The 23,252-nt window shown below is 40.2% G+C and overlaps 1 protein-coding gene across 3 annotated transcripts in view; it reads left to right on the plus strand.

The window, feature by feature from the left end:
- The window catches only part of PDIA5 (protein disulfide isomerase family A member 5), a 142,265-nt gene that overhangs the window by 370 nt on the left and 118,643 nt on the right, over positions 1-23,252 (plus strand). The window contains exon 1 of one of the 3 annotated variants that reach the window (XM_083744370.1): positions 12,352-12,462. The exons of 1 other annotated variant lie outside the window; for it this stretch is intronic. In XM_083744370.1, coding sequence (XP_083600496.1) covers positions 12,367-12,462 — 96 coding nt within the window. In that variant the 5' untranslated portion in view covers positions 12,352-12,366. Of the gene's footprint in view, positions 1-12,351; positions 12,463-12,706; positions 12,843-23,252 lie in introns of those variants that run through there. One more of the 3 variants, XM_083744372.1, reaches the window with a different exon arrangement.

The raw sequence follows: 23,252 nt of genomic DNA on the forward strand, positions 1-23,252 counted from the left end.
AGTTAAAACTTCTTCGGCCTTTGGAAAGCGGGCGGGCGGGCGGGCAGGCGGGGTTTGTGTATGTGTGTGTGTGTGTGTGTGTGTGTGTGCAAATACCTCACGAGAGGAGCCGCTGCTTGCAAAGGCTCGCGCTGCTTTCCTTTCCTTTCCTGCCTGCCACTCTTGCGAGAACCCCGTGGCCGGTTGTTGGTGAGTTGGAGGAAACCCGGCTGCTCCAAGGCAGGCAGGCTAGTTGCCGGCTGATTTATGCCTCCACCGCCACTTAACGCTCGGGTCCTTTATCAGTCCCGAGCTCAGGTTCTCCGGCTGCATGTTTTACATTGCTGTTTCTGGGATGATTATACAATATGTCCTGTAGAGCAGCACTGTTACTATTTCTCTCTCTGTCTCTCTTGAGATTCTACAGTAGGTAGGTGTAAGTCATTCCCCTACTCTGTGAGGAGGGAGAGAGAAGTGATTGGGTTAGTTCAAATGGTTAGCTCTGAACTAAATTTTTGTGCAGAATATCAATCGACCTATTTCCTTTCTCCTTTTCTTTTTTAAATAGAAATAAAAGCAACGAACTGAATGTGCCGTGGTGAAACAAGACTTCTTCTGTAGTTCAATATTTCAGGGGTAAATAGAATGTAACTGTGTAATCCTATTCTACTCCGAAGCAAGTCCGTTGAGTTCAGGGGGACTTGCTCCCAAGGGAAGGACAGCAGCCTAAATACTGTTTGCTGAACAACCTGCTCTCAGAAAATGGGTTCAAGAGTGAAATGAGCACAGACAGGTCCTCTGCATGTTTACTCAAAGGATAAACCCCACTGGGACTCTCTCCCAAGTGCATACAGGCTGGGTTGCTACCTTATACATCTTGCAATTCTAGGTGTGGCTATTCTGAAGTGTGTCTTGCTGAGTAAATTGGGACTCATTCCCTAGTCATTGTGTTTAGGATTGCAGCCTTCATTTTTGTGAAAAGAATGAAAGTCACAGAGTTAGGAGATAAGATGACTTGAAAGATGTGTGTATATATAGCTCAGTAACGTATAAATATTTCCTTTTCAGAGGTGGGTTGAGGAAGGATGGAGGGTTGACACTTAAGGCTCACATGGGTGTTCAAATTCCTGTGACCTTGCTTGCAGTGCAATGCACTTATCATTGTTTCCTTTCCACTTCCCTTAATTCTCTTGTGTTTTTCCTACCACCGTTTCAAAACAGAAACATTTTTTTAAAAGTGTTTTTCCATTTCCACTGGAATTTTGCAGACTTCCCTTATGGTTCCTCTCAACTCTGAAATGCCTACTGTTATCCCAGAGAAGAATCTGAACTGTCTGTTGTCAATAATAAATCATTTCCATTTTTAGTGCTTGGAAGACATGGTTTGGGCTATCCACATTAGTCTGACATACCAGATTATTTTAGGTTTTGCAGTAAATGGTTTAAACTCAGACTTCATCCATTCACAGTGAAATGTAACTTGGATTCCTTATAGAGGATGATTATATGGATATGACTGGGTGGTATTAAAATCATGAGCTTGAGAATTCTCAGATCTCTGTATGCATAGGTACACTTTGCACAATATGAGTTCTCCTTGAATGTGCTGAGAGAAAAAAGAGAGAGGAAACCTTGAAGTTTTGGGCATTGAGTGGGAAAGCTTTATGACAGCACATTCAGAAATATCTAGGTATGGTATAATTTAAATGGATGCAGTACCACAAATGGTTTAATAACACTAGCTGCTAAAGTGGAGCTTTTTTCTGTGGTGGGAAAAAAGCTTTTACAACTCTTAATTGATTCTTTAAAGAGGCTTAACATGAATAAGTCAGAAGGTTGTTTAACATGAATGCTTGCATAAATACTTCTTTTCATTTACCCTGTTAAATTAGACTTTCTTCTTTCCCCTGACAAATAATCATAACCTAGGTAAGTTCTTAATTTTCTTACACCTGCTCAAGTCAGTCAGATGTGGACTTCTGAAACAGAGTGACATTATAGCAGTGCATTAATTTGCCTACAACAAACAACATGTATAATTGTGGTTGTGTTGCCATTTCCCCCTGCTCCCTTCCCCACCAATCCTTATTTGCAACTCCCCTCTCAACTGTCTTGGTGTGATGGACACAAATGCTGTGCCATTCATGGAAAAAGAGTTGGGTGGTTGGTTTTCACTGACCTCTTGCTTCTGACACACTTTTATTGGCCTTGAAGGAAAAACAAAAACTCAAGCAACAATGCCCTCGCACACAGGTGGGGGATTTCATGATGGAAGGGTCCCTTAATAGGAGTCCTGTAGATGGAAAACTAGAAATTTGGGGAGAAGGCTCAAACTGTGTGTGTATGTATGTATGTGTAGGGAAGAGTGTCTATTCTGAAGTGGCACAGTCTATATACAGCTTTACTATCTCATCTGCTGTTTGGGATAATGCTAAATTAATTTCAACAGAGAAAGACTGAAACTTTTGGGCAAAGAAAGAGCCTGTGGTTATTGCTTGCAATGTTACTTTATTAGGTTAACTTAACACAAATGTGCATATGTCCAACAGGAAGTGTTATATTAATTATGGTTTCCTGCTAAGAGTACACACTCTTCCAGTCAGCTTCCAGAGCTTTGCAGAAAGTCTTAATTGAAAAAGGATTTTGTTTAATCATTTCCAAGTGGTTGGTATTTACTTCCCACCCTCTTTTAGTATCACAGTTTGATGTGTCTCCTGGACCTGGATTATACTGTTTAGCCTTATTACTGCTTCCCGACTCTCCTTTTCCTATTGCATGTGGGAACTGATTTTCCTGTTCTAGATCTCCCAAGTGTAGACAGGTTGCCCTATTTGTATGGTGGTAGAACTAATAATAAAATAAAAGTTTATTTTTCCTTATAAAAACATAACTACATAGATCTGAACATTTTGTTACCCAACTGGATTCCCCCCCCCCCCCAAGAAAAGATTCACTTTTGCTTGTAGAATATAGTACTAGTATAGTTTGGTTTTGAGAGAAGGTGGGTTAAGCCTTCTTGAAAGAGTCAGAATGATGTAAGTTTGCTCCTCCAGTTTCCAACTTGTGAAATGCTTCTGGATATGGGTCAGTTTGGTATTTTGGGGTGGGGGGTGATTGATGGGTTGGATCCTATTACTACGTAGGATAGGAGTTGGATTTATCTGGGCTTTCAGTTCCTTCCATCAAATTCTGGCAGAGGTATTTTTTTATAAAAAGGTTGGTGAAAGTGGAGCTACTTGATGCATGATGGAATGGTGCTGTTTTTCAACATAGGGCACCCACTATCATCTGTATGACTCAGATAGTCTTCTGTAATGGCTATTTTACAGTCCTCCATGCTGTTCTTTCATCCTGTATGTTTCAATGCCTGCCAGGTTCTGCAGCTTTTGTTAAAAAGATTCTCCTGTACTCTGAACCAGGAATCAATACCCTATCCCAATATTAATATTTGCTACTGATCTCTCTTCTTGAAAGGGAACATCTTCTACCTTTTCCATGTGCAAAATTCCCACTGTGGCCTTTTGTTTTTAGGATTGTTCAAGATCTGTTCTCAGACATGCAAGTCCTGTCGCTCTTCTCAGAACCCTTTTATTGCAGTCTTGCCCTTTCTGAAATGAGGTGAATATTACATAATAAGGTTAAATTACACAATGCTATTGCAGATTATCCTTATTATTCTCTATCTTCTTTGTCTAGCCCCTGATTTCCTTTGCTACTCTTATGCTGAGCTTAGGTTTGTTCAGCCAATTTCGCTCCAACAATGTATACAATTAAATGCTACTTCTGAATTGTACTGTTTTGAATTTATATACCTGTATTAGCTTGGCATCATTTTGTAACAGATTTAGCTTTTTATAATTTAATACATATTTGATACTCTTGCTGCATCTTGTACAGTGGTGCAGGTCCTGTTTGCAAGGCAGTAAAACAAATTAAATTGTTGCTATAAAAAAATCCTCAAATGTGTATGTATTTGTAACTTTTCATTTACAGGATTGCACACTGAGTGCAATATTAAGTATATTCAAGCCTTTCCCCCTCCCTACCCCAAATTCTTGCAGGTTCTGAGGTTTACAACTGGCAATTTAGGAAATGATCTGGAACAATTGTTCTCTCCTCTTCTTGTCCAACAAAAAATTGTGGCATGGGTGGGGAAGACTATCACTTATTGCCATGTGCCCAAGTGGGTGATCTGCAACTAGACAAGCATTGAGTGACTTATAGTACAGTCCTGTCTGTATGGCTACTTAGACCCTCCTAGCTAAGCTATGCCACACAAGTGTTCAAGCTCCTAGGGAGGACATTGTAGTGAGTGTTCGAATTTCCTCAGGTGTGTTTTGCTACTGGCGCGGGTCCAATTGCTATTACATGGAGATCTTTGGGCACCATGTTGGTGACCACAGTTTAAACAACTCTGCCTTAGTCTATGGTTAATACCATTTCCATTTCCACTGTGTGTCTTTCTGCTTGCATACTGGCATAAGGGCAAGCTACAGTCAAGCAATGTAGTTAAGATCATAGAATTGTAACATTGGAAGCAGTGTTAGAAACTGGGATATTTGCCACATGGCTCCTGGAACCTGGGTTACAGGTGCAAAAACATAATGGCTAGGTTATTCCAAGGCTTGCGCAGTCTTGCTAAGCCAAGGCTTGGCTTAACATGTCATGTGAACCAGGCCATGGAGTTTGCTTTCCAAGTTTGCTTAGGATTGCAGCTTTAGTTTAAAGTAGCATGTTATTTATGCACAGGATTCTTTCCCCCTTTATTGCTTCTTGCTTTTGTTGGTCTTTTGTTTTCACCATGTGGAAATATGCATTGAGTGTTTGCATATAGTCTCACTAAAAGGGCATTATCCTAGTGTGTTCTTGGCTTGAGATTCATGTAGTTGGAGAAGCTAATTGAACTGCTGAATATGACTGCTACTTCTACAGGAAAAAATATTTAACCCAAAAGCTTAGAATCTGACTTTGAGGAGCCTTAGTGCTCAGTCACTTCCATAATTATTGTGTGTTCTCCTGCTTGGAGTCAGGCCTTGAAGTTGTTTTATGCTGGAGGACACCTTCTGCCAATTAAGCTTCCGGCTATTTGTCCGATGTAGCATATAAAATGCTTTAAAAAGAAGAAGGCACTAAACTGCAGCCTTCTTATTCTTGGCTTTCTTCTTCAAAAACAGAATGTACTTGAAGTAGAACTTGACAGTTATGAATTTTTCAGCGGGGGGGGGGGGGACTTTGTTTTGAAATGTTTATTCAGAGGTTTTTTTAACCTCTCTCTGAGGATGACAAAACACAGTAAGTCCTGGTTGCAGCACAGCAGATTTTAGTTTTAAGTTCTTGAAGTATCTCAGTAGAAAATAAACTGAGGAGTGGAATGGTTCCAAGGAAAGTAGAATCTGGAATCCTGGAACATGAGTCTGTGTGTATGTCAGGATGGTTTATAAGAGTTAGCTAAAATGACTCCTGAAGAACCTTTCAACTTTAGTTTAATGTCATAGCTTGCTTGCATCCATTCTTCCAGCAGACTCCCTTCCTCCCTCAGTGATGATAATCTCCCACCTCACCAATTGAACAGCAACTTGTTGTCTTGCTTCTTGAGCCCCTGATATGACAGAACATCTGTAAAGGAACTGAGGGTGTTCTCTTGTGGTTCTGCTGTGCTCTTATTAGATTCTTCTGACGTAGTTGCTTTGTCTCTCAAAGTGAGGGGAGATAGTAGAGTTTTCCCCTCAACCCTACAGGCCACTCACCAAAGATAAACACAGAAGCAAAGTACAGAAACTTCACAAGGATACACAGGCAACCAAACTTCCCTCGCTGAAGAAATAAAAGCAGCTGAGTAGTACAGACAAGAAGGAAAAAATGGCATGGCACAATGCAAAAGAGGTAAGAAGTTGATGTTTGCTTCTCTTTAAATGCCAAGAGGAGTGATGGTATTCCTGTGCCCACAATTTCCTTATTTTTCTATTTGAGTGAATTCATACAGCCATTTGAGGTGATGGCTGATGTAATGAAGCTATTACAATTGCTGGGTGTGTGGGGAGAGTGTTTCCCCAAACTTTGACATGTTCTGCAAGGTGATAAATTGCTTGCCTCCTTGTGTATGTTTCTGTGATTTTTCAAGTAGTGATTGTGATGTTGACATGTTTTGAGATTTGCTGGAGCAGCCGTAGGTAATGTCTTCAAACATTTCAGCTGCCATCTTGAAATGGTCATGTGAACTTACCCACTGAATCTCAGAACTATGAACACACTTTTGGAAAGCCGACTGAGTGCTAGGAAGGAAGTTGACTCCTGAGACTCAAAGCTGAAAAACAAAGTGAATGATAGAGCGGCAGGTTCTGGCCTGGAAGAACCTAAAGTTCTGTAAACTATCACAACGATTTTAAAAGAAGTGTTACATTTTGAACGTGAAACATGCAAGTAGATATCATTGGCTACAGACGGATTCCAGTGGCAGTGCCAGTCTTCTTGAGTGACTGACTTAGAGCTTGTATGGTAGCCTCTTCATACAGAAGATATAGGGAGAATATCTAATGACCACTTTCCCATTAAGTAAAAAAGTACAAAGCGACCATAGTTAGGAAAACATTAAAAGATACTACCGTATTTTTTCGTGTATAAGACACCCCCATGTATAAGTCGACCTCTATTTTCTGAGCCCCAAATTAAGAAATAAATATTTTAAACACCAAACAGAACAACTTTGATATTTTATTAAATATTCAAAACACCAGTATATTTAGTACTGTATATTTAAACATCAAACAGTGAGGCAAGCTGTGTAATGGCAGCTGCTCCTGTCAGCTCAGTGTAACTCCACTGTAGCTGCAGCTCCTGCTCTCCTGCCTGTGTGTTGCACTTTTGTATTAGTATTTATGGTATGTACCCTGTTTACTCCACGAGCGGTGGCAGATGCGAACGCTGATCAAGGAGCTGCGACTGCCAGAGCTGCATGAGTGAGTGTGTTGGGGAATGGGGGGTCTGGGTAGCCAGGGGGCGGCTGAGGGAACCGGTAGAAGGGACAATGTCCGGAGTGGGGGCTGCTGGGGGGGGGAGTACCAGACCAGGGTTCGTCGTGAGGCCAATAGTGAGGGGAAGCTGTGGGGAAAGAATATGGATGGCAGTGTGTATTTATTCATATATTTAATTGCAGCATTCCATCTATAAGATGACCCCCAATTTTTAACTTCAAAAATTTGGGGGAAAATATCGTCTTATACACGGGAAAATACGGGAAATTGAGAAGTGAACACAGTTTACAACAATGCCTTCCACCTTAATAACCCCTTTACAAGAATGGTCTGGTTTAAAATGCGGGCTAAAAACCATTATATTAGTCAATGTATATCTGTTAAAAGTATCAAGCAAGCTTTCAACACTAATGACTGGGTAAACTAATAAAGGGTTTTGACAAATTGTGATAATAGTACAATTAAAATATTTTATTGTAGATTTCTTTATAAACCTTTCATGGGTTACCTTGATGCAACCAAAAAGTTGTGATTTAATTTAGAGATTTCCCTTTTCCTGCTGTAATAAATGGAAGACTTAGTTTTCTGGCTTTCAGTAAAAGTCAGACTGTATTTAGCTGAGTGTGGCCATAAGCTGGAGAACACATTTTTCATCAGGAGATGGACATCATGAGTGTGAAAGTGAATAATAACTTTGATTTGTATGAATGGTTGTCATAGCAATGACTGTCAGACTGTCTTTATTTTGTGTTGATCACCATCTTTTCCAGTTGTGGGTTTAAGGTAATAATGGTCAGGAGCTGAGGCAGACTAACTAGAATGCCTAGGTTAATGGGGCAAGAGAAGAATGGGAACCTTGTGGCCCTCTTTACTTTGTTGAACTAAAATTACTGACTGTTGACTATGCTGTCTGGGGGCTGCTGGGATTTGGAGTCAAACAACACCTGAAAGACTACAGTTCCTCATCCCCAGACTAAGAAGTAAGGAAGAAAAACAGAATTCCATTAATAGATCCTGTGAGTTAAAAGTGTAGGAAAAACTGTGCTGTTACCATAGTTATTCTCCGTAATTTGTAAAGTGGTGTGCTTGCCTACGAAGTAGGTCACTTGTGCAGTGCAATTCTGTGCATGCCTTCTTGGAAGTATGCTTCACTGAGTTCAGTGAAGGCGATTCTCAGGTAAGTGTATATAGGATAGCATCCTAAATCACATTTTCTAATAAAGCCACAGTGGCTGTAAAGTAGTAATAAGCTCAAGGCACAAAGCAAATTTTTTACTTAATTAGAATTTGAACCCAGGTGTGTCAGGGATAAGTTCTGGATAAAGGAAAGATTTAGGTTATGCATCCTGAAGAGTAAGAATAGACAGGCAGTGAAATAAGTTAACTGCTTAAGGAGAATGAATATTGTCAACAATAGCTCTCAACATTATCTAAAATGTCAGAAATGGTTATTGGCTTTGTGTAGGATCACAGAGGTGGATTTGACCTTAAAAGATTCCTCCATGCTTTGAAAACTAGTGGAGAATGCTATGTGGAAAGTTACATAACCAGCAAGGGATGTTATGGTGCATCCAGTGATAGGAGCAGATGAGTTAATTTTTCAACTGTAATCCAGAGTTCTCCATAGTATTTTTATATTGTCTAACTGTTGCATCATGGATGTGTGATGCAGTGTTAGGATTTTTATTTTGGAGATTGTGAAACACTTGACTAAGATGGTATGGAAGTTGTTGGTAGATGCAGGTTAGATTTCAGAAATGTGAGGGTCCCACTCCTTTGATGATTTACAAATTGATTCTAACAGTACAATTATCATAGTTCAATTCTATTTATATTTACTCAGAAGCAAGTGCTGTTGAGCTCAGCGGGGTTTACTCCCTGGGTCATGAGTATAGGACTGCATTCTCAAGGGCACAGGAGCTGCAAATTCATCTAACCTGACTTTATTTACAGAAAACAATGAGCTTTTCAGTTCACTGAAAAATGGGATCACAAATGGTAGAGTCTTAGTGGGGAGGGCGAGACAGAACTATGTCACTGCTGTCAGTCCTGCAAGAATCAGTTCCTGCCTTGCTAGCCTTTTTCCACCTGGCCTGTGAGGACAGGGCCCTGACTGACTCCAGCTACAAAAACTAAGGCTGATGGAGAAGCTAGAGGCCATCTTTGCTGTGAGTCCTGCAGTTCCTGCTGCCATGGGTGCAGCCAGGAGTTTTGTTGGGGGGCGGGGAGGACTTTGTTAGAGGGGCAGAACCGATGTGATTGGTCAGTTAGTTAAGTATTTCTATTGTTTTACTTGATCTGGAGGGGGTAGCTGCCCCCCTGCCCCCACGGCTACACCCATGCCTGCTGCTCAGGGTGCCTAGAGGTGCAGAATTGTTTAGGGTTTTTTGGGGGGTGTCAAGTTTTCATTTTGGAGATGCTTAATTTCTGCTGTTACTTGGTATTTAATTTTTTGTATGGTTGATGATAGACCGTATCTTGACTTATATGGGAATTGTTTAATTTTATTGCATAATTCCTGATTATTTATTTATTGCTTAGGATTACTTTTGTTATATTTTTGAAATTATATAAATCTTCATGGTGTAAGCCACCTTGAGCATGGTTTAACTATGAAAAGGTGGCATAAGTGAGCAATGAATATGATTGTAAAAATGTGAAGATTTTAATAAACCCTAATAAACTAACAATTAAAAACAACGATCATTTCTAATTCAGGCTGGCAAATAACAATCTGACTGATCTACATGTGGCTTCCAGTTTGTTTCAAAGTGTTTGGCAGCTGGCTACATGAGAGATGGCCTTTTCTGTGGTGGCTCCCAAATTCTTGAATTCTCTTGTGCTTGCCTGTCATCTCCATTGTTCACATTTAGGTGCTAGGCAAAGCCCACCCAGTTTTCACTGGCTTTTATTGGATCCTTCTCCTAGTTTTAGCACCCACCCAAATTGTTGTTTTTGTGTGTGTTGCCTTTCTCATTCTTTCATAGTTTTAATTTGATATGTTGATCCTCTTATTTTTATTGTTTTGGAAGCCCCCATGAGACCACCTGTCCAAAGGCAGAGAACTGGTTCTGCAAATAAACAATAAAGTACCGTGGTATGTTGGCAGGTGAGCTAGTGACTTCTGAGGACTCATTTGTGTGCCTGTTTTAGCTGCTTCTTCAAAGTTAGGAGTCTGTGCAGAGGTGTGTGTGTGTGCGTGTGTTTTCCTCAGTGATGTACTTGGCTCCTTGAATTAATTGATGTGGGAGGGAAGCCTTACTTTGGTTGGTTGATCATGCCAACTGAATAGATGAAAGTTTGCAGCTGTAAATACATGGTGATTCCCTCAGTGCCAGTAGTATTCATAAGGACACTCTTCCCATTTCCACCTCAGATGGTTTTTCAAAGGATTATCATTACTCTTTTCCTTCTTTCTTTACAACGTATACCTGTTGTTCATAAGAGACTTAACCCCAAGAGCCCTTTTCTTTCCATTTATATACAAAACTAAGCAGAGAGTTCGCTTTTCAGGTGGCAGAAGCAACTGAGGCTGACAGTTCTCAGCTGAAATCAATGTCAATATTTCCTTTAAATCAGGATCCTTTGCAGTACTTGGTTCTGCCCTGAAGTTGTTTGTTTTTGTCTTGGAAGCCCTTTTGCCACTGATGTTTTAATGCAAGAGCGTTTCATGTTCCCAATTTGACGAACAAGGAATTCATTAAGTTGGCCTTTCAACACAAAGTGGTAACTTGTCTTGCAAGTTTTATCACGGAAGTGTCATCTTCATTCATGATTAATCAAGAATACCTTTGTTGGCTTCGCATTTTGTAAGTGCATTTAAATTTAATCAAGCAATCCGTCAACGAAAAGTCAGATGCCCAAGTTAACACTTTCAGTTGAATGACAGTCCCTATCATGCACTCTTCGTGTAAGAAATCCAAAAAGAATTTGTTTCCTTTTTTAAAAAAAATCTGGACTGGCCTCTATAGCAGTCAGTATCACAGGCTGTATAATTTCAGTGGCACTGTCTTATTGGGTGTTCAGGTGCTTGTCAAGAGAAATGCATTGCAGTGACTATCATTATTGTGATGATGAAGACTCTTGAAGAACCATAAGCAACAGTGCTAATAATACAGTGTCAAGATAAAAAAATAACAATAAAAAGTGTTTACTGTGACTGATATTTGTAGCATATTTTTGTTGAATTAGAAGGACTTTCTGTTGACATACCAGTTTAATCCATTTTTCAGAGATGAGAAGCACGGTGTAGATAAGTGCAAATTGGTAATGTTCAACAAGCCCTATCTGCTATTAAAATCAGTGCAGCAAAGTAGAAACATCTTGCTTGAAATGCACCAGCAAAACAAAGAATATTGCAGTGCTGTTCCTAAAGCTGTTCTTAGTTTTATGACCTTGCGTGTTTTCTCCAATTTCTTGACTTCTGCCTGTTGGGGAGACTTCAGCCTGAAATGATTGAACTAGAATATATTGGCAAGTTTGATTCTATTAATTTAGAACTTAATTAAGAGCAGGTATTTCTCTCCCAATGTGTTAAATTAGCAAGCAGCCCTAGGAATATTGTATTAGCAGTAATTATCGCTACTGGGTACAGTCATCGGTATCTTATATACCTTTTAACTGGGTTTAGAAATAACACAAAAGGTCCCCCTTGTGTCAAGGTCTTCAAGCCCTGTTATGCTGTCTGCCAACTAAAGATACAGCTTCATAGATCTTACAAATTCCTGAGGCACCACAATGAATGGTTAACATTTAAGGTGCCACAAGGCTCCTGATTTGATTGAGAAGCCTGCAAGCCAAGACTTTTCATAAATGAGAGCACTGCAAAAGCTCTTGCCACAAGAAATGTGTTTGGGGGTCTTCTTTGTGGAAATCTCATCTTGGTTGTAACATATTAGTTCCGTGTCTGACCACCGTGGTTGGTATATCACTGGTGCATGTTGAAGTACAGGCAACAGAACATTCAGTGCTGCGTGCACTGCATCTGCTACTCTTGTCTGGCACAGCCCTTGACACGTTATATTTTGTCTCTCTATAATATCCTCCCACTGCTTCTTGGCCTACAGATCCCCTCCTTTCTGGAATATAAGCTGTTCTTTGGGGCTTGAATAAAGCTATGCACACATACATCTTTGACTCCCAAGAACTGCTGGAGTGTCTTGAGGAAAAATGTGTGGGGACTTAGAGAAACTAGTCTAAGTGTTGCCAGGTATATCTGCCTCTGGCCTGCTTGGAAAAGCTGCTACTATTGGGCTCTTACAGTACAATCCTATACATGTCTACTTGGAAGTACCGCTAAAGTCAGTGGGACATCTAGATAGATGTTTATAGATTTGTAGCTTTAATTTTTGCCCCAGAGCTGCTGGTCTCCTATGGACTTGGAACTTCTGTTGCTGCCAGGCTATTCTGCTCCTGGATGGAAACATGGATCAGCTACATAGCAGCCTGTTCACTCTGGAACAACAGAAGCACAAGTACACAAGTTCCAACCACTGGCATTGGCCACAGTAGGGTGTGTGTGTGTGTGTGTTATTTAGACAAACCATGCAGGACATTGCTTGAAATCTCACATTCTTTTAACTGGGTACCAATTTTCATGCTGTGAAACCTGGAAGTGGAACTCTTGTGCTTCCAGGATACATTTGTGCCCCCTTATCAGATTCTACCAGCTGCTTCTATGCTCTTCAGTGCTGGATGTTGAAAAAAGACCAGTTATGGAGATACATTTTAGTTAGTCAGGCTGAGGATTGGCTGTAGTTGTGGCTGTAACCTTCCCAACAGTCATCATAGGCCACTGCATGATAACACTCCATTATGAATCTGCCTCAAGATGACAACCAGTTGGCTTTTGTGGCTAGCTTGGCTGCTCATTACTCTTCTTGTTAAATATTGGTAATTCTGATCAACCTGGAAGGGGAGTTATATGGGTTAATTAGTTAATATTGGTGCTGCATTTGAAGACATTGCTTCCTGTATATGTGCTAAGTATTATTAGGGGTAATTTGTTCCCATCACTGACTCCCATTAGTGTGTTAATATGCTCATCGAGTAGCTCTAGGCTTCCATGGAAACTAATTTCTAACATAATAATGTGGCATACGCGCTCTCTTTTTTCCCCCTGACTGTCCCTAATTGTTAAAATTATACAAATATATTCTTTTTACAAATGGTATCTGGAACAAATATTAACCAGAGTGCTAATGAAATAATATTGTGTTGAGTTTGATGTGGAATTGAATTCCGCATACATAGAGAGAAGGAAAATTTAGTCAGCGCAGGTAATTGACCATATTACAATAATTTGTTAATTAGTAAATAGTTGTGCTGGCTTTCCTTCACTAAGCATTTTAAAATTGGCAATATGCAGCATAATTAATTGGCTACCCAGAGCCTTGAAAGAACTTGTAGCAACAGATACTATGGTTAGACATGTTTCCTAAACACCCCCCCCCCCCAAAAAAAACGCCTTTCAGCATTTAACTACTGTGTATTCATGGGTAAGCTCTATTCAGTGACTCAGTGGCCCTGTAGTTGCATTATCCTTATATTACAAATGGGTGACTACTGGAAATGCCACTTTAAATAGAATATCTTTGCTGTTTGTCCTCCACATTGCAAACATTATTTATTTAATACACTCATTTGCCGCCTTTCAGTAATTCTTCCTATGGTGGTTTACAGTCTGACAATCAAAATAGAATAGGAAAATACAGTAAAACATTTAAAACACTATAATCATTTCAAGATAGTATAATTAATCAACATTGTTAAAATCAGCAAGCCCCCAAATCATCTAGCATAATACAGCAAGTACCGCCACCAGACCCCAACCCACAATATTGGCCTACATCTGAGGCCAAATTACTAGGCCAGAATATGGAAGTAAGTTTTTAAGGCCTGCTTAAAATTATCCAGGAATGAGGCCTGTCTAATATGAACTGGGGTTTACAAATTCCATAAAGTAGCAAACTCCTTAGGAACCGTCCCTTTTTCATATTTATTTGTAAAAGTAATAAGAAGTAATACAGCCAGTAATGCACCTTTGTGTTTTTCCTTCTAGCTCTGCCTGTAACTTTTATGTAAATTTTTCAATTACAGCTATTTGGTACTATACCAGGACCAAAGTAGACCCCTTTAGGTCATTCCAGAAGTTAGCAACGGTTGTTTGTATCGCAACCAAAAGGTATCCTATCATATTTTTATTTAGCAGTTCTGCATCCTCACCCATAAACAAGCTTATCAGAGCTACTTCTAGGGCCCTTGTTGGTTGGTTGGTTAGTAATTTTAGATATTTTTCCAATAGCCAAAATGTGGACCTGGGTGCAGGTCCACCACATATGTTTTAGAACAGGCATGACCAAACTTGGCCCTCCAGCTATTTTTGGGACTACAATTCCCATCATCCCAGACCACTGGTCCTGTTAGCTAGGGATGATGGGAGTTGTAGTCCCAAAACAGCTGGAGGGCCAAGTTTGGCCAAGCCTGTTTTAGAAGAACCTTTGTCCCCACACCTCTGCCAACAAAGCATCAGGAAAAAAGGTACCCTTCTCACATAATTTGCAGCATCAATTATTTGCTAGCATTCATGGTGCTTTGTGTGTGTGTGTGTGTGTAAAGTAAATTGTACTTCATTTATGTTACTTTATAGTGCAGTAAACAGCTCTTAGACTTACTGCTTCTGTACACCATCAACTCAACTGGTCACTAGAAACTGGATTCATTCAGATATTGTGCCAAAAACATAGTTTATACTAACCATAGCTAAGGATCCACACTGTCGTTTGACCTCCAAAATACAGGAAAGACAAGCTACTTTTGTAGTTTTGTTTTCCAGTTGCTCAGCACGTGGCTTCATAAGTTCACTTCTTATGAAGTGAGCAGCAGCCTTTTGGTTCACAGCAATGACTATCACTGGTTTGTTAATGGTTTGTCAATTTAGACAAAAAAAGCAAGCCACAGTCAGCTCGCTTATGGTTTGCAAACCAGTTTCAAACTGTGGTTTGGTGTCTTTGTTTGCCAGTTTCTCACAAGTCATGGTTTGTGATCTGATGCAGGTTCAGTCATAAAAATAAAACTATGGTTTGGTGTAACATCTGAATGAAGTGATCGTTGTTATGCCATGTAGTATCAGTGACTGGCCTCTTGTTGCCCAGCTTGCTACCACTGAAAGATGCCTTGGGAACCCTATCAAATGTCTTTTTTTCTGTCAGGAACTACAGCCTTGGCTGGGGAAGGCGGGGTATAAATAAAAAATTATTATTATTATTATTATTATTATTATTATTATTATTATTATTATTCTGGAAGCAGGAGAGGGGGATTATCCTCTTTAGAACATAGATGCCATATGCTTCTCTGTTACTTCTAACATGTACTATGTAGTCATGAAATTTCAGGACAGTATCCAATGTTCCTGTTTTACTAGCACAAGAGACTTGCAGAACATAACTCTTTCCTCCTCAACCTTGTAGTAGTCCTCTGTACCCCCTCCAGAAAGTTGGGCGATCTTGGGAGCAGATTTTGGGAGCATCTTAGTGGAGGAGAGGAGCCTTGTTGCATGAGTGGAGTTGCAGAGCATTGGATGCAACCATCCAAGAGGCTCTTTTCATAACCCTGACAGAATGGTAAGGATAGAGCTACAGGGGACCACAAGGGCAGTTGCTTAGCAACCATTCCATGACCCCTGGGACAACTTAGAAATGACTGAGAAGCATATGGCATGTATGCTCTGGATAGCTTTTTCTTTTGCTAATGTTTCTAAGACCAGAAGGAGATAAGTAGCCTTTGTCAGGAACATGGAGGCTTTTGACAAGGTATTTGTATCTTTAATCATTGGCAGACCATGCAAGGGTGCCTCATAGAAAACAAGAAGCCAATAACTTAACTGGTTCATTTAGTATAATGGCAACCAGCATGAGCAGGGTAAATGACTCCTAATTTATTGTTCTTTACCAACCTAAAACTTCTTTTTCGTCAAACGTTGACCCATAATATTTTCTGTAGCAGTCCAAGTTGTGGCTTTCCCACATACCCATCCTTGGTTGACTTTAGACAAATATGCATTTTTGTTCCAACAGGATTTTCCAATCAGATTTAGCGCTGCTAAGCTTGGCTCCATGTTTGCACGAGATTGTTTCCATTTTAGAATTGACGTTTTTTAATTGTGATTTTGTATTGTGTGCTTTAATAATGAAGTGAACTGCCTTGAGATGAGACCCAATAAAGGAATGGGCTTTTTTTAGGGAGGGCTTTTTGCTCCCCAGTACTAAGAGATTTTGACTTACAGAGAGTTCTACAGTGAAACTTAGCAAGAACTGAGTTATATCAAAGCTAGACATCATCTTTGCTAGATAAAAAGCTGAGATTCTTATTTGAAGTGTGCTGTTTGATGTAACATACCTGGTAGACATGGCGTCTCAAAATGTATATGCCTTTTGATCACAATAGACAACACAGAATCTGGATGTCTCGGTTAAAGAGAATCCTGAGACTCTCCACCTTCCTATAAAAAGGTGGTAGCTAAGTTGGCCTTCATGGTGTGTTTCAGAACTTTCCATGGTTAGGAGCAGGACTTCTGCATGCTTTGAGTTTCTTCGTTTGTTCTCAGTCTCTTTCATTTCATCCACATTCATGTTTTACCATTAGTATTCAATAAATACTTGTCAGCTCTCTACATTAGTGATGTCTGTGTGGCCCTACAGTTGCTGTTGGACTGCGGTTGCCATCAGCCCCAGCTGGAATGGTCCATGGTAGGGGATGATGGCAGTCATCTCACCTTTCAGTGGGTGCCCTCAGGAGCTACTGTTCCACTCCATGGAGGGATAAGTCTCTTAGCAAAACATTCACTAGTGAGGTCATAGTAGTACTATGGATTAGGGTTTGGGACTGAGGAGTTTCATTCAGCTATGAAACACACTGAGTGATACTGGGCCAGTGAGTGGAACAGCTTCCCATCAGATGTCGAAGAGATAAGCAATTATACAACTTTCCGAAGACATCTGAAGGCAGCCCTGTATCGGAAAGTTTTTTATGTTTGATGTTTCACTGTGTTTTTTATATTCCGTTGGAAGCTGCTTAGAGTGGCTGGGTCAACCCAGTCAGATGTGCAGGGTGTAAGTAGCAAAATATTATTAGCCAAGCAGTTATCCAAGCTATAGTGTGTAGGACTGTGCTTGACTATTCTCCTCTTGTGTGAGGCTTGCTTCTCAGTATTTGGTTCAGCACTGAACATAGCTTGCTTTGATGTCCAAATAAGCCAAGTGTGGTTAATGCTTGTAAACCTAAAATCAGAAACCCACTTCAAACTGTAGTGGAAAGCTGAGAGAGAAGCAATGGATGTGAAGGCAGTGTGAATATATGGCTCATTTTGAATCCTCTAAACTAGGCATGTCCAATTTACAAGAGGCTGCAATCTACTCCCACTATAAATTGTTGAGTCTTTTTTGGAAAGCCAAAGTTGTGGAGCTTTACTTTTTTCCGGGTAGATCAACCAGTAGATTGCTCTCAACCGGTTGGACATGCCTGCTCTAATAAACCATGGTTTGGAGGGTTTCCGGAATAGATAGTAGAAAAAGTTTCTACCTAGCAGTGAGGATAACACATGGTCACCCTAAGTCAGATGAATGGTGGAATAAAACTGTCTAAAATGCAATAATTTTTGCCTTAATCAGGAGATTTTAGAATAGAATTTTAGAACACCATATTTAGAAGTTCCATCCTTACTTTCAATGTATGCATCTCCTAGGGCGGGGGTTGTGGCGCTACTCCCGTTTCTCCATGGGTGATTTTGTCTGGAGAATTCTCAGACAGTGTTAGCTATTAATCATGAACAAAAACTGGGGATTGTTCTACTAATCGCTTTATGTCTCGGGAGACATTTGTTACTGATGGTTGAGTGATCAAGGTGATTGCAGCTCAGAATGTAAATAGCAATGGAAGGGAGCGTTTGTGATGGGAAAGGAAGCAATTATTGCACAAGGTCAGGAGTAGTTTGCATGATGAGCAAAAGGACAGAAAAGCATGCCATCAAATCCTAGTGTGTTCTCTGCCTTCTCTATCTTGATTTGGGGAGAAATGGCTTTAGGTCAGCCTACAATGGCAGAGCTGTAGGTAGTTATTTGTGTGAAGATTTAAATTAAATGTGCTTTGGGGATATCCCCAAATGTGGTTTGGGGATACTTCTGTTGCTCACTTTTAAGGCTGTGGTGCTTTGTTGCATGTGACATCCATTGAAGCATGTACAAAAATGTACAGGTGGGGTTCTGTTATGTCACTCAGTGTAACATGATATGCAATTTGAAGTTGATTGATCAAAAGAATGGGGTGCTACTATGCTTATGTCTTTGAGTGCCTTTTGCTGGTGGTTTATTGCTGGTGGTTTATTGGGCACTCTCAATGACCTGTAAGTGGCTTACGCCATTTTGTACATTCTCCCTCCTCTTTTGTTTCCCTTGTCTGTGGTCGCCACCTTCAGCACTTCCATCAAAATGACTTAGCAGTTGATGGTGGCACTATTTTGCTCTGCACAGTCTTCACAAGGAAACATTATCGTCTCCCTCTCTCTGTTCAGTCTAGTCTCTCAGTTTGTTATTCAAGGAAGTGACACAAAATAGGTAAGCCACAGATACCTGCATCTGTTCCCAAGTATGCTACTTCTCTCCAGTCTAGAAGCAACTTACCAGTATTGCATCTCACAGTATTCTAATCCAAAATGAGTATATCTGATATATTGACCTTAGAACTTATATGACCAAGGCAAATTACTTTGACTGAAAATATGATTTAGGTGCTCCAGTCATTCAGGTATTTTAATATGTATCCTAGCTTTTGTGCATATTAACATAATGATTTAGATTGTCCCAAATCTGTGCTTTGAGCTTTAAAATGATGCCAAGATTGCCTTGGCATGGAGAATTTTTGGTTTGCCAACAATTGCATTTTAAAAGTGTGGGTATTGAATGGGAAAAAGAAAAACTTGTGTGGGAGGAAGGGAAAAAAACAAGTCAACTTGCAAAGACCACTTCATTGAGAATGAGTGGGATGTGGAGGGTAAACCCTTCTCTTCTGACAGTGTTCAAGGAGCTGCATGTTAATTGAGTTTATATAAAACTGAAGGGAGGGGCTATAGCTCAATGGTGGAACACAGGCTTCATGTGCAGAAGTGTCTCTAGCCTAGCCCACTCCTTGGCACCAGGTAGCCGGGGATGTAGAAGATCTCTAAGATCCTGGGTAGTCATTGCCAGTCAAGAGCATGGAATGCTGATAGCTGAGAACCCAAAACAAGATTTGAGCTTGCAGATACGCAGCAGGTTGGTTTACTACACGAATGAGACCTCATTATTGAGCTTACTCTGTGGCATTGATGGTAAAGCAGAAACAATACTTAGCTGTCAAAATGGGGTTGTCTTGTACCCCCAGTAGTGTTTCCCACTGCTGCAGAAATGTTACATCTATCTGCATACAGAGTTAAGCTTTCACATTTTATTACTGTAAAGTGCTGGTGTCTAGAGGGCCTGAAGGAAAACTCTGCTGCTTCAGAAAAGCTTGCTACATCTTAAAATGTGTGTCAGTCTGCAGGGCCAACAAGGTTACAAACATCTTGCACTTCATGTGCTTAGTGTGGCTCATCAGAGAATTCTGTTCTAGTAGCGTAATTGCTTCCTGTCTCTGTGTATAGTTTACAATCTATGGGTCAGGAGCTTGACTTAGCATACAAAACCCCATCAGGGCCCAAGTTGGGTCAAGCTGATTCTTACACACATTATCAGTGAAGCGGATAAGACAAAATCACTAGCTGAGAGTGAGCTGTACAGGGAATCTGAGGGCTGTGGGTCATTTGGAACACCTGGTCTGTTCCTAGCTGGAAAACAGCAAGGCAGTAGGCTCAAGATGGTTGCAGCAATAGGGAGCAGAATGTTTCTGTGTTTGTAACTGGCTACTCATTTCCCACTTTGTTGACACGTGATCATAGCCTGTTCATGTTAAGCAGTGTATTGTGTAATTGGGGAACCAAGAAAAATGTCATGGCAATCCCTTCTTGTGATCAGAGCAGCTCCAAAAACATATACATTCCTAATACTGTAATGGAGGGTACCACCCTTTGGTTTCTAGCTCTCACTTTTTGCAGAGTTCAGCATTTAGCTGAATGCCCAGTATGACCTGAAAGAAGGAGAAAATAAAGTGGCTGTGAAAGAGTGATTTGCCCAAGAAAATCCAATTAGCTTCATGACTAGACAGTGATGTGAGTTCAAGGCCTTGTAGCTTAAGTCCAACAATGCTACAACCCTGCATATGGTGGAAAGTCACCAACTTGGTGTGGGAAACCTGCTGGGCATGCTAGCGTTTTACAGTGAGTGAAACAGCTCTCTGGGCATCACAGTTACTGTGTGAAACCTCCAGAACAGGTAGTGAATGGTTGAAAATCAAGTTAAATTAATTACAATAGTCATGTCATAAGGTGAGCTTTTCAGGTGCTTGTAAAAGTGAGCTAGATTTTGTGTAGACACTGCTGCCCTGGTCAAGGGTAAGCCAGTTTTGCAGCTTATAAAATTTGAAAAATGCACCCTTACACAAGTCCTGCATCTTTTTAACAAACGTCAAATAGTTCTCATGTTTATCTGGAATGCAGGCAAGTGGTCTTTCAATGCCTACATGAGCAACAATTCTACAATTTACAGAGATTGCTGGAAAATTTAATGGAAGAACTCAAGGGACTATCTCACTAATAAATATTGCCCTGAAGGCTAAATGGAAAATCTAAAAAAACCCTGATAATTATTCAGCTCTGAAGATCAGGGAAAGAAGAGGAGAGAGAGAAAAACACTTTAGATAAAAGTGGTAGTCTTGTAATTTCTTGCACATTGGTTTTAACACCCCAGAGTCATTCAATCTGAATATAGTACATGAATCCCAGAGCTTATGTTCCCTTAGGCCTTTACAAAGTGAATAATTTGTAACTGCAGAATCTGATTATATGTTCCAAGTCGGGTATAAATGAGTTTTGATTCTTGAATTTAGGGATAGTAAGTATGGCTGGCACATAGTTTAAAGTGCTTTGAAGTCCCTTCTTATTTTGCCATGTCAGTCCAGATATTGTGCAAAACTAAGGTTTGTGCCACCCAGAATCACACCATAGTTTGAGCTTTCAGATGTATAGCAGGCACACCCTGGTTGTGTGTTCCTCTCACAACTGCTTATCAATTTACTTCATCTCTTGTCTCCATGGGGCAGCAGTTTCTTGAGGTTGTGTAATAATCTTAACTGTGAACTATCAATGGCTTGTGATTTTTGACACAACGGTGAACCATGGTTAGCATAATCTGTATTTTGCAAACCAGCTTCAAACCATGGTTTGATACCCATTGTGTTTGAGCAGTTTGGTTTGGATGAATAAACAAACTGTTATTTTAATGATATTTGAATGCAGCTATGCGTGGCTGCCTCACTAATTGTGGGGCAGTGCATCTAAAATGAGCCTGATTGCTGCTTCCTTAAGAGATTATGGCACCTTTCTCTCTTAAGGGCACTTTTATAATCTTCTGCATAGGGCCAGTTCTTTTCTCATACAGTCGGAACCATCCATGATCGGCAAGGATCCAAAAGAAATATGATTGTACACACTTCCTCAAGCCTTCTGTTACCATTGGAGAAGGAAACGGTGTGAAACTTATCCAAGCAAACAGAACAAGGTAGTACCAGTGACACCTCTGGCTTGCATTCTGCTTCAACAGTAAGATAGCTAAAATGTGTTAGATGTGAACAATTTCATACACAAAATGTTGATGAGTTCCTTCACAGGGGCATTGCAGAAGTGGGCTGAGTGACTAAGACTGCAGAGACAGAAAATGTTTCATCGCTCAGAGCAGCTCTCAGCAACAGTGCATATGCACATGATGACGGGAGGAAAGCCATTACTGCCACTGCAGTCCTTTTAACAGCTTGTTCACTTTTATCTCCTGTATACCTACAAGAATAATTGATGCCCTCTTCAGCTGGAACCCACATCAGATCATTTCCGGCTTGATGTGATCCTGTTTATCTGTTTTTCAGTAATTCAGAAACTGGATTCCAAAGCTGCAATTGCGTCGATGCCTTCAACAAAATTAATTTTTGACTTTACAGGTTGTGGATGTGTGCTCTTGCACATGTCGAACGGCAAGCTTCAGTAGTTGTGTCTGATTCTTATTGCTTGTTATGAGCTTCACAGGAGAAGCAGACAGATTTCCTTTCCAGAAATGTGTGTCAACTTTCCTGACCTCGTAACATGTGCTCATCCGTTTCTGTGACCTTGGGTGTAAAACAAATGAATAGAGGGGTTTTTTTTATTGCCTAGACTGGCTTGTAGCACCTTCTGTGAAGTCTTTTTGCAAACAATGTAGTATGAATCTATCCCTTGAGTCATATCCCAGCATTCATAAAGTGTGTTCCTTTGGTAGCATACTAGTCTTGATGAATTTGGCCAGAGGTTTTTGCTTTTTCCTCTTTGCTCTTTCTGTCTGGGTCTTTTAAAATGAAAAAAATAATAATATACTCATTCAGTTTAACGTTAAAATTGTATCTAACTTACTTGAAATTCCTGGATATAATGTTAGAGGAATTTGCAGGGGGTTTTTAATGAAAGTAAATGGCAGTGACTATATTTTTTCCTAATTTTTTGACGTTTAAAATAAGGGGACATCTTATACACAGATAAAGCATAGTGCATTTTCTTAATTTTGGGTTAAAAAAATAGGGGTCGCCTTATACATGGGGCGACTTATACACAGAAAAATACGGTGTATATTCCAGCCATAGGGTTAACGGTTGCAAATGCCAGTCCTAGCAGTTGATCTGCATTGTAATGACTATAAGTGATCAAAAACAGAATGTATGAAGTAAATTGCTCTCCTTGACCAATACCAGTGGTCAGAGAGCTTTTGGTGGAACTAGGCTTACTTGTTCTGTAAGCTGACAGTGAACTAGATTCTTACCTTCACACTTTTTCATGGAGAAAAGCTATATATGGAGATACAAATGTTCCTACCTGGGACTTGAAAAATACAAGCTCCCTGAAAGCCTAACATAGACTTCAGGCTTGTTGGGTGTACTTTGTTTTTTGCTAGAGCCTCAATACCTACGAACCAGAGTCAGGTGCAGAAGACAGTTTGTGAGGTGGTGTCTATATTGATATTTGGATGCCAGGCACCATATTAAATTAAGATGGCAAACTGAAATGTGACTTTGTCATGACTCACTTTATTGGTATCTTCGAACTTAGCACAAGGGTTCCCAAGATGGGAGCTGTGGTCTTTGTCAGCATTGAGA

The sequence above is a fragment of the Podarcis gaigeae genome, assembly GCF_964106915.1.
Source record: "Podarcis gaigeae genome assembly, chromosome: 1".
In the NCBI taxonomy this organism is placed as follows: Eukaryota; Metazoa; Chordata; class Lepidosauria; order Squamata; family Lacertidae; genus Podarcis; species Podarcis gaigeae.